Source organism: Phoca vitulina, unplaced genomic scaffold (assembly GCF_004348235.1).
Source record: "Phoca vitulina isolate PV1807 unplaced genomic scaffold, GSC_HSeal_1.0 scaffold11, whole genome shotgun sequence".
NCBI classification, from domain to species: domain Eukaryota; kingdom Metazoa; phylum Chordata; class Mammalia; order Carnivora; family Phocidae; genus Phoca; species Phoca vitulina.
The window spans coordinates 34,268,728-34,281,384 of record NW_022589714.1 but is presented as its reverse complement, the minus strand read 5'-3'; the positions used below and the strand labels follow the sequence as shown (position 1 = coordinate 34,281,384).

The following is a 12,657-nucleotide window of genomic DNA, read 5'->3' as shown; positions in this document are numbered from 1 at the left end:
CCCATAAAATGGGCCCGGGCAATCAGAGGCTCCTTCCCCACTCTCTTGTCCTTAGAATGTACATTTTCACCCACTATTTCTATACTAGGAATCACTTCAAGGATGAAGCCTTGAGAAAATCATGTGTTACTGAGACCATCTGGACTGTGTATGTGACTGAATCCCATTAAGGATTCTCTATAAACTCTTAAGATTTTGATGGCAGATAGTAGAAATCTACTAGTCTTGCTCAGGATAAGATAAGTCTGGGATACCCCATGATAAACGTGGGAACTCCCAAAGTTGCTAACAAACATCCACCTTCTCCTAATTCCTGATGGACAAGAGGAGTCAATTCCATTTTGGCAACTGAATCAGTGACAAATGCTTTTTTTTTTTTTTGCCTCTAAATGGACAATAATTTTTAGTTTTGGATGAGAGGCTTTCGGTACAAGGGTCATCTAGAGCAGGGAACAAGAGAACACAGTAGGTGAGGGAGGACAGTCTCTATATACTTGGGGCAAATGGGAGACAAATCTCAATTGAATCAATACAGCAAAACTAGCTAAGAGGCAAGTGTCTCTGGTTCCCGCCGAAATAGCTGGCTGAGTCCTGAATGGTTCTGCAGGGAGGAGGAGGAGGATGGGAGTGACATGGAGAACAGAGCGACAGTCTGCGGAAATGGAGTGAACTTTGGTGTTGCCACTGGTTTCAAGGCTTGATTCCACCACTCAGCTGAAAAGCCCTTTAAGCACCCTGGGCCCCATTTCTCATCTGTAATTGAGGATCCCAACACATGTTTCTCAGAATGAAATGTCAAGTGGCCCGCAGGACAAGTGCCATTTCTTCCACCTCTGCTCCAGTTCTTCCTCCTGGGGTGTCCTCCATGTCTGTTCTTTCTGATCAAGGGCTTCATCTTTACAGGATACCACAGGCTTTTATTCAGCTGTCTTCTCCCTCCACGCGAGATGTTCATTGTTAAGGAGAGTTTATTCTCTTACAACAGAACTATTTTTCTATTTCCCTGATCATTTGATGTGAACACCAACCAATCAGCATAGATATCGGTCACTATGCCATAGTCTTAATCCCCAAAGAGTATGAGTTGAGAAAGCCACATTCCATGGTCTTATGTAGGCCCCTTGGAGGACTGAATGAGCTGGTCAGAAGAGTCCTTGGCCTCCATTTCATTAGGTATGTTGTTCTTGATGATCTTTAATTCCTCCTATTTAGATCAAGGGCTTACCATAACCTGGCTTTCACATCCTTAATAACCATATAAATCAACACTGTCAGGATTTAGTTTCTATCCAAAAATTTACCTAAAATGTATGTATTAAGCTCTCATTCTTCTTTATCTTTCTAGTTTTTTTTTTCCTTAAATCTGTACCACTAGGAAACTCTGAATGAATTTGCTCTAAGCCGATCCTTATAGAAGTCACGCAACTAGAAACGTAGAAAGGCACTAGAAAATGGCAGAGAAGTTCATGGAAAGTACAGAAAGATTTTCTGTAAGCTAATGTAAGGTGAAACTAAGAGTTTCCCTTAACCTCGGTATTCTTAATAAAATTAGCTTGACCCACTGTTACAAAGGAACTTCTAGTTTTAAACAGTTGGGATGTGCTTAGTTGAATAAAGTCTCAATAATTTTTTTTTCCAATTTAAAATTCTTATGAGATACATCCCATTCAATGGAACTCTCATAAGAGAGGTCAAAACAGAAATAATTTTTAAAAAACCATACACACGACTGAACAAAAAGGCATGCACTGACATTGTCTATTGGGTGAGGTCATGGAAAGGATGTGACTGCCAATTGACTTGAGAGCAGGACCTGGGCAATCTGAGGCTCCTCACCCCTGCCCTGTCCTTGGAATGCCTGCCTTTCCCATAGCTGGAGCCATTTCAAGGACATAGCCTTGAGATTAAGATGTTGTTGAGACCGTCTGGACTAATTTCGTGACTAAACCCAGTTAAGACCTCTATATAAAGTTTTCAGATTCTGGCAGGCAGGTATGGAGAACAACCCATCTTGCAGCTACCCAAAACAAGCCTCATAAGTAAGTTCCCTTGCTTATTAAAACTACCACCTACCAATCTGAAGTGGTCTGCCTCTTCTTCAGTCTCTCCCTGCCCTCCAAGTATAGGGGCCAATTTCATGTTTCATCCGGGAAGCTCCTGAGATTACAAACCAACACTATCTGACCTTCAAGTAAATAGAGCAAATCCAGATTTGTGGTCATATGAACTATGCCATGCACGTGGCATTTCAAAATATATTTCAGGGACCAGTCCTCCATGTGTCATTCAGTGTCTCATACAACAATGATAGCTTATTGCATATAAAGGTGAAAATTGTTGCTGCAATGTGCACAGTTGATAGAGAATAGAAGCAGCCCCCTCAGCAGCTAATAAAAGGCCATCTGGAAATAGCCTTCAACACTGATGTTACATTTCATTTTTTTTAATGCACTAGAGATTGCATGGAAAATTAGGTTTTGTGAAAGCTAGCAAAGTGGCATGTCTGTTGCCTTTCCTTGGGACTTTGTCATTTATATTTATGATATTGTTTCTAAACTGACAAGGTGACTCAAGTCAAATCCATTTACAGAACTTACTTTGGATGTGCTGCTGAAGATTTCTATACATCACAAATCCACACCTTGGAAACAGACTAAATATCATACCTTATGTACTAGTGTCCTCTGATATTTGTAGTAGTTAAGGTAAAATAAAAAATCTGATTTTTTTTCGTTCCAGTCTTAACTGAGTGAAAAATTTGTCCATTGTCTTATTGGATAAACCATACATTTGTTTTCTTTCTCTCTAAGGGAAATAAAACTAACATTCTTCAGTGTTTACTCTGTCTGAGACACACATTCATATAAAAAACACTCAAGAAGAGTATTAAAGTCCTAAGAAAACTGAGGCTCATTAGGACAAGTAGATAACTTGCCCAGAATCCAACAGGTGGAAGAGGCTGAACTAGAACCTAGGTCAGTCTAATGCCCAAGTCCATGCTTTTTCCATACCTCCATACAATTCACTGAGATTGAGCTGAGCTACTACATCCTGCAAACACAACCATAAAAGCCTACAGAGGAAGCTTGATCGATGGGACAGAAAGCAAAAAAGGAAAATATATTCATATTGGAATCAGAATCTTAGGAAGCATTATACCCATCAATACCCACAATTAGGTTAGTTCCACAACACCTGCACTTCTTCACCACCATCTAGTGGAACTTCAGCAGACACAAGAAGTGAAAATGTTTTCTTTTAGCCCTGTGCATGCACACATGCGCACACACACACAAATATACACATATGCACCTGTTAAAAATACTCAAATTATTTAATGAAATAAAGAACTTGACAGAGGAGGGGCATCTGGGTGGCTCAGTCATTAAGCGTCTGCCTTCGGCTCAGGTCGTGATCCCAGGGTCCTGGGATCGAGCCCCACATCGGGCTCCCTGCTCAGCCGGGAGTCTGCTTCTCCCTCTCCCACTCCCCCTGCTTGTGTTCCCTCTCTCACTGTGTCTCTCTCTATCAAATAAATAAAATCTTAAAAAAAAAAAAAGAACTTGACAGTGGAAATGTATCCATATAGAGAAAGGGTACATGCAGCTGTGTCTCTCTCTGTCAAATAAATAAAATCTTTAAAAAAAAAAAAAAAAGATAGTAGGAAGGGAAAAATGAAGGGGGGGAAATCGGAGGGGGAGACGAACCATGAGAGACTATGGACTCTGAGGAACAAACTGAGGGTTCTAGAGGGGAGGGGGGTGGGAGGATGGATTAGCCTGGTGATGGGTATTGAAGAGGGCACGTTCTGCATGGAGCACTGGGTATTATACACAAACAATGAATCATGGAACACTACATCAAAAACAAATGATGTAAGGTATGGTGATTGACATAACATAATAAAAAAAAAAAGAACTTGACAGAGGAAATGTATCCATATAGAGAAAGGGTACATGCAGCATTCCTTAGCACACTATTTTCTTTCCACTCTTGGTTCCCTATGGAGTGCAGAGTTCCTGTTAACATTCTCTTCAGAAACTGTTCTATCATACACGTGTTGGACTCTCCTGGTTCTTCAACTAAACTTGGTCTCCATAAAGCCATACTTTCATTGGAAATAAGGGTGGGTGGTAGGGTAGATGAGAGCATAAGCTGTGCACAGGTGACTAAAAATATACCTTGGCTGCAAATTTCCCGTTGTGCAGAAAATCCACTGCAAGAATATACTTCAATCTGCCCTTTTTCTCTGCCCCTCCCCCTTCTATTACTCATACAAATACCCTTTTTACTCCTTTAGCTCCTTTATATTCTCTTCCAGATCAAAATGCATGTGTGTAAAAAGATCTGATATGGATTGTCAATAACTCTTCCAGAGTTATTTGCAGTTTACTCTCAGTCCTAACTGGAATTAAAGATGCAGTCTACTGTTAAAGGAATTTCTAGCACAAGCATGCAGGAAAGTGTATTTTGGGGCAACATCTTTGGAATCATAGTAGTTATTTCTTCTCTTGCTCTACAAATTTATTGTCCAAATGGATAGCAACTTTGAACACAGAAATTTTGAATGTGTAAAATGACATCTTTTATCAAGTAAATCATGGTAATCCAAATTAGCCACATCCTCAGGAAAAATATCTTACTGAAAAATTTTTACTCAAGTGAAGAGTGATTCATACTCACAAATTCGCTAAAGAACACTTTTTAAAGAACCCTTAGCTGAGTTCTTAGCAAATGTAAGTCTAGAATTATCTCAAATGTCTTCTATAATAAGCATTTTGGAGGGCAAAAAGGATACTTGGAATCCTGAGACAAAAAAAAAAAAAAGAAAGAAATCTTTTCTATTCTTTGCCTTGTAACCAAAATAAATATTCTAGTCAAAAAGCCTGGGTTTTGGGGGCAGGGGAACTGTCTTTCTGTTTGGGCAAGCCAAGTAAGAAGTGATTAACTCCTCTCACCTAAAAAGGCAGGGAACACAGCTTGTCTTCCTTTTTTGGCCTCTGAACCATTTTATTTAAATGATGCTGCCAACATACTTATATATAACAGCACATATCTGAAAGTTTCTCCCCCAAGCTATGGAATGATTTGCCAGTGATGCCAGATTGCTTTGTGACACATATTTACTACAACGACCCTGGGTTTGAGTGTAAGGTTTACAAAGAGGATTGAAACTAAGAGGTCTATTGTGAGCTAAACTGCATTTTTAGTGAGAAATCAGTAAGGATTCCAAAACAAGAGGTATCTCCCTAATCACCGGCCGCCTTGGCCAATCGTAGGCAAAAAGGGAAATGCAAAATGTCTCCTCGCCTCCTATCTCATTGGCATTTGAAAAAGCTATTATCTATCACAAAGGCCTTAGTTATAAAAAAGGATGTGAGAGAAAAAAATTCATATAGCTCAGATAAAAAGAAAAAAATATATAAAGTTATGTGGCTGCTTCAATAATACACAAATTTATCTTCTACTGAAATCAGTGAGCTACCTGGAGGAAATCAATTTTTTAAAAAGATTTCACGGTAAGATGTTAATAAATGATAAGATCCATATCCTTTTTTCAACCTTATCATGAATTGCATGCTTCACCCACATTGACTGTCCCATTTCCCTGAATAAGCTCTGTTTCCACCTACCTGTTTTACATACTCACACTTCTGCCCACTTAACCTCTCTCATTGTTTTAGGCTCCAGGTGTAGTCTCCTCTTCGAAGCTTTCACTTCCGCCACAGGAGAAAATTGGCAACTTCTTTAGTGTTCTCACAGCACTACATGGAGACCTCCTTTACAACACACAGTCACAATCTCCTTAGGAGCTCATCTGCTGCAAACTGGCTACCAGCCCCTTGAGAATAAGAAGCATGTCAAATGCATATATTATTTTTATTTCCAAGGGCTAGAAGTGACGCTAGCATAAAGTGTAAAAATAATAATTACTATAGAAAACATTTATTGGTCTTTGTCTGCCGCATAGTTCAAAGCAGGTTCCGTGCATTATCTCATTTAATCCTTAAAACAAACATTTGACGTGGGCTCCATCATCATCCCTCTTTTAAGAGGGCAAATCGCAGCAGAATCCTTGCAAGACTAGGACGCGGGAGACTACAAAATAAATGGCTCCCCCTGGAGTTCGGCAGTGCATAAGCTGTGCACAATTAGCAATGGCCTCTCAATGTTTTAGAATCAAATGTAAACGTTTAATTTAATATTAGGCTTTTACCAGATGAATTTGTAATTTTAAAAAGTATGTTTAGGGGTCTTGGATGCCTTAAACCGAAGAACATGTTAGAGGCAAGGAGGGTCATCTGCTTAGTGTCCTTTTAAACTTATTGTCTAAATAACCATTTATTCTGACAGAAAATTGTCACTAAATTGTTCTGATGACCATATGGTCTAATAAAATGACAAAACTAAAGGAGACAATAGGACAGACTGTTTGCAGTCAAGTAAAAACAGTCCAGAAAAACCTAAGAATGTCATCACCGTTACTCTATTTTTCTACCCCCTCCCCCAACCCCCATCCCAAGCAAGCTGTAGGCTAAGCTATTCATTCACAGAAAGAATTAAACAGCAAAAATGTCGTTTTGCTATAGACATATGTAATGCTAACTGGCCATATGCAGCACTGCTAAAACACAATGAAATCTCATGTTTTAATTTTCCAAAAGTAATAGCACGTTAGAATTTAACAAATGGTAACCAACCAATGAAAGTACATATTACATAAATTCATGACATTTATCTTAATTATATTTTGCCCATGATCTCAGAACCAAAAGGGTATTAAAAGAATAATCCTGAAAGAAGTTATTAAATTCTGCATTGCTCTCTTTTAAGGGGCTTCAGAGAAATATGTGTTTTGTGTTGTGTGTAAATACTCTTAATAAATCACGCCCTGATCTCATGTTAAGTGGTAAGAGGAGGTCAGTATAACAAGAGGTTTGAATGCAGAGGGAGGAAATAGGCCATGAAGAATTAGTAACTTAAAATGAGTTAATGTGAATTAGAGACGAATTTACTAAATAGAATTCAGTAAGAATCTCATATCCAAGGTCATATTCTAGCTTCAGTGCTAAAGAACAGATCATTTTAGCACAAATGCAGCACAGTTCATGAACAATTATCAACATGTAGTTGTATTGACCACAAATCACAATCACAAAGGATGACATTAGGTGCATCTAAGCAGATTATTAAAGAGTTGTGCTTTTCCTGACAGTGTTTACAGAGCCTATGGGTCTCTAAGATGCGCATCATTTCAAATATTTTTTAAGGAAATAGAATAATCCTGAACTTAGGGAGACACCTACAGGTACATCAGAAAAAAAATAAAAGGAAGATCAGAGAAACAAAACAATAGCATTATGTTTATTCAGGAAAACCAAAATGATTTTTCTTTGAAAATATTTTTGAATGCTGAATTTTTCATAATGTTAGGCACAAATTTTTGCCTAATGACCTAAAGGATGGTTCATAATTCTTCAGAAATGGAGTCGGGATTTGCCTATTGGTAGAAATAACATTAATTGTTACCATCATCAAGATCATTTTTACTGTGTCTACCAGATAGCAATAAGCATATTTACATATTCATCACTTTGATAAGTTTTTTTTTTTCCCGCATTTAAAATAAAAATATACCTGGTAAAATAAACATCTTCTACGTTAGCAGTGTCTTAACATAAATGGTTTTATTAGATCCTTTTTTTTTTTTGTAAAGGAAAAATTTTGAGTAGTATGAAGTGGATAGGAATTTAAAGATGCTAGTGGAGGGCGGCAGGGACCCATGGCATAACCTTTTCTGTGGGTAGATAGACCTAGAGCTATTTAACAACCCCCTCAGCTCTCCCCTCCGTTGTATGAATCCCCCCTCCCTGAAATGGAAATCAGAGGAATAAATCATCCTGTTTCTTTGGTTTTGTTGCTTTAACTTTTCCACTTTCGAGCAGGTTTCGTTCGGAAAGGAAGCCTCTTCAAAGCTCTCCTCTACTTCCTATACTATGATAATATTTATATAACACTGACATTTCCATTAAGTTGCAGGGAAAGGATTTTGATGTCTTCATGGTACCCTAAACACATCATCCTAAGATGCTTCCAAAGCCAGAAAAACTCTAGTATTGACAGAAGGATCACTGGAAAACAAATCCCGTAATTTTACCCTTTCCTGATTTTGACATTATGCCAGGATATCCAGTCTCAAAATCACTGCCCATCAAAAACGGCCCACGAAAGAACAGCCAAAATAGGTGAGGGGATATAGGAGATTCCACACAGTGAATACCCAAGGATCAAGAGCCTTTTATTTTTTTTTAAAGGTACAAGACAGATTCTGTCCATTCAGTCTCCCAAAATAAGATCTGATCCTCTCCATGTTTGTCATCTCTGAGCAGCACCAGGACAGGTAAGTTTAGATATTAGAATTTCTCTAATACATTATTCTAACAGTCCTCTCATTGCCAGTCTTGCCCCATTAAAGGGCTCGTTCCACACAGCTGTTGTGCTAAATATAAATCTTATCAGATTATTTCCATAGTGAAAACTCTTTTATGATTCTGTCCTTATCTTCAGGATGAAGTCCAAATCCCTTAACTTGCCTCTATACATAACCTGGCTCCTGCCCACCTTCCCAGTTTTCTGCCTTCCCATTCATTCTTTTTCAACAATTGTAATAATACAATAACAATATTAATAGCATTTATAAAATAAATACTACCTGTCAAGACTGTCCTAAATACTTTTATTGTGGTAAAATACCTGTAACATAAAATTTACCTTATTTACCATTTTTAAGTGTGCAGTTCTGCAGCTCTAAGTTCATTCACACTGTACAACCATCACCACCATCCGTCTCTGGAACTTTTCATCTTCCCCAACTCAAACGCTATAACCACTCAATTCCTTCATGTCCCATTCCCTTTCCCCAGGCCAAGGCAACCACTATTCTACTTTCTGTCTCTATGAATTTTACTATTCTAGGAACCTCATATAAATGAAATCATATTTGTCCTTTTGCGCCTGGCTGATTTCACTTAGCATATTGTCTTCAAGTTTTACCTATGTTGCTGCATGTGTCAGAATTTCCTTCTTTTTTAAGGCTGAATAGTATTCTAAGTATATACCACATTTTATTTATCCATTCATCTTTCAAAGGACACTTGGGTTGCTTCTCTCTTGGCTATTGTGAATAAAGCTGCTATGAACATGGGTGCACAAATATCTAAGTGAGACCCCACTTTAGTTCTTTTGGATATAAAACTAGGAGAATTACTGGGCCATTTGGTAACTGTTCAATTTTTTTGAGGAATCCTATCATTCTCCCCTGAAGCAGCAGCCCTGTACATTCCCACCAGCAATGTACAGGGGCTCTGTGATAATTTTAAGTCAGAGGTACCTATGATAGGTAATCAACTTGACTGGCTACAGGATGCCCTGATTGTGTATTATTTCCGGGTGTGTCTGTTAGGGTGCTTCTGGATGAGATTAGCATTTGAATCGGTGGATTTAGTAAAGTAGATTGCTCACTCCAGTGTCTGTGGGCATCATCCTATCTGTTGAGGGTTTGAATGGAACAAAAGGCAGAGGAAAGAGGAATCCACCCCTTTTATCTCCTGCCTCACTAATTGATCTGGGGCATGTCATATCACCTTTTCCCGCCCTTAGGCTGTGATTTACACTATGGGCTCTCTTGATTCTCAGGCCTGTATTCAGACTTGGACTGAGTTATACCACTAGCTTTTCCAGGTATCATAGCCCTTCTACACTCCTAACTTACATCATCATTCTGGAGAAAGCCATATTAACAACCTAACACTTTCATTTTAGGGAATATTCATAAACACCCACTCTCCTGGGTCCTGAGCCAAGCCCAGCAATAAGGAGGTCACATGTTCATGCCCAGGAAGAAAGTAAAGTCAGATTTGAAGAAATATTCTGCCATTTCTTCCTTATTCCAACGTTTAGGTCTGATTAAATATTCTTATTGAAGTGATTCCAGTAGAATTTGGTTGAAGATCACAACCATAATATATTTCTCTATACTCTTCGTACTTTTTCCAAGATAGGTGTAATTATTTTGTTCATATATGGATTTTGTTTTCTGGTGCTCAAGTCAATATAATGCTAAACTGAAGAATTGGGACTAGTCAGATTTTTTTTTAGGTAAAGTTTAATTTTTAAAATAGAAATAGTTTTATAAGAAATACTTCAAATAAATATCATGACTTTTTAAAATAATACCTTTGTCTAGAATTTCTGATGAAGTATTAAACATGTAAAGTTTTTAAGGGTATATACGTTTTTTAAATTTTTAAAGTAAGACTGTACATATACAATTAGAGCATCACAAAATTCTTATAAGTCAGGTATTTTAATGTAAAGCTTTCAAGAAAGCACATATCAAGTGTTGAATTAAACTGAAGACATGGTTTTACTCTCTGATTGTCACTGAAAGACTATTTTAGAAAAAAGCTAACACAAAAACAGGATGTTACATAGATTGCTGCTTCTTTTCCAAACACTTCTCAATATCATCAAGCACTTGAACGGCAGCCTTTGGAATTCGAGTCCCAGGACCAAATACATTGGAAACTCCAACTTCAAACAGAAATTCATAATCCTGTTGAAAGAATTTGTTTAATTAATAGAAGAGGCAATATTTCTAATTTCAAGGAAATGAAACTAGGACAACAAACAATGTCCCTTATTCTTTGTCACCGATGCCCCCAGCTTTCTCAACTGGTACACCATTCGCATTTGGAGCTGAAAAGAATCCTTCCCAGGATTGCTAATAATAACGACTAGCACCCATTTTCCAAATACCCCAGTGTGTGATCTGTGGTAAGAAGCAGTATGACCTACTGATCAAGAACTTCCAAGCCCAAAACCATATAATTTTCTCTCACCTAAATTATCACTACTTGTCATTATTTGTGTTAAATGTAGTATCACATTGTAGGTTTGAGTTTACGAAGCTATTTCCTCTAAGATATTTTATCTGCAGTTAGTGAACGGTGATACTTTTTCTTTTCTTCTTTTTTTTTTAAATATTTTATTTATTTATTTGACAGAGAGAGACACAGCGAGAGAGGGAACACAAGCAGGGGGAGTGGGAGAGGGAGAAGCAGGCTCCCCGCTGAGCAGGGAGCCCGATGTGGGGCTCGATCCCAGGACCCTGGGATCATGACCTGAGCCAAAGGCAGACGCTTAACGACAGGCGCCCCGAATGGTGATACTTTTGGGAGGTGTTTTGTTTTGTTACTTTTTTTTTTATTCGAATATAGTTGACACACAGCGCTACAGGGTTTCAGTTGTACAACACAGCGATTCAAGTTTATACATTATGCTATGTGTACACATTGATGTTGACTGCTACAGTTATATTATGAAGGATACTCATATTAACACACATGTGTGCCATTACAGAAAATAATCTTTAGTCTTTAAACTCACAGGGAAAAAAGTATGGAAAACATCTACAGATGTTCTGAGTAATTCAAATATCCAGAGGGTTAATACAACTTCTGTGAAATATATTTCTTGAAGATGTCAGCTCACTTAGGTAACAGACCTGTATTTTTTGTCAACTCATATTCAATTCCAATATTTTGTGCAGCCTAATTATTTTGGTTCTTAAATTTTAACATCACATCTAAGAGCTTAGATATTATAGACTCTAAAACTACAATACAGATAAAAGTTTCCATAGATAGACAATAAATAAATGCCCTTTATATTCCCATATAGTAAACTATATTTGTGAAAATAGGCAAGTACATTAACAAAAGCAGTTTTGTGTTGACTATATCACCTTAAGTACTGTGTTGTTAGAAAGAATAAATAATATATAGTTTGCCTGCTAGCCCCATATTACTATCAAACTCACAATTTCATACATATATTTTCTGATTTCATAAGTAGTATATAAGTCACTATTTTATATTCTGAGCGGTATGGAGGAAAAAAATTGTAGGCCCAGACATAAGATCACACCTCACTGATTCCTGCTCTAGTGGAGGGGTCACTGTAGCATCTATCGATTATTTTCTTTGAGCAATATCATATACACTTCTTCTATTTTTTCCATTCTCAATATAAAAAGAAAACTTGATATAATTAAAAACTGGATTGGAAGTAGACCAAATTTATATCTTAACTAATTATTTTAACTGATAGGTAAGGTAATATGTGGAAGGTATCCCCCCACCCCATTAATAAATTAACTGACATCATTGATTGTTACCTAGCATTCATTTCTCCTTTTCTAAGATGATCCACATTTTTGTTCAAGAATCCACCTCTTCCCCAATCAGGGGAAATTCAAACTATTGAATTTTCAGGACAGGCTGATTCCATTTATTTCTGAATTAGGATATTTTTGGCTCTAAGAAAACTATACCCCAATCAAATCAGCTTTAATGAGGTTTTACAAAACCATGTAACTGATACAGTTCTGAGTTAGGACAACAGTCATGGATGGAAACACGAAAAGACTGAACAAGGTAGCACTTTTAAACAACAGAAGAAAGTGCTGACTGGTTAACCAAAGGACTCATTTCATTTACCACGACAAAGAGTGCTCACTGTCTGTGGCTAGGGGTTGATATATGCACTGTGTTTACCATTCTTCTCTATTTATTACTTTTATCCTGTTCCTTTTCC

The 12,657-nt window shown here is 37.6% G+C and overlaps 1 protein-coding gene across 7 annotated transcripts in view; it reads right to left on the bottom strand.

The window, feature by feature from the left end:
• Positions 1 to 5,440: 5,440 nt before the first annotated feature.
• MMUT (methylmalonyl-CoA mutase) overlaps positions 5,441 to 12,657 on the bottom strand; it is a 35,093-nt gene continuing 27,876 nt past the window's right edge. For 6 of the 7 annotated variants that reach the window (XM_032409676.1, XM_032409674.1, XM_032409673.1 and 3 more), the window contains exons 13-14: positions 10,491 to 10,615; positions 5,441 to 5,842 (exon numbers count right to left, since the gene is read on the bottom strand). In XM_032409676.1, the coding sequence (XP_032265567.1) occupies positions 5,833 to 5,842; positions 10,491 to 10,615 (135 nt within the window). In that variant the 3' untranslated portion in view covers positions 5,441 to 5,832. Of the gene's footprint in view, positions 5,843 to 10,350; positions 10,616 to 12,657 lie in introns of those variants that run through there. The other variant, XM_032409680.1, reaches the window with a different exon arrangement.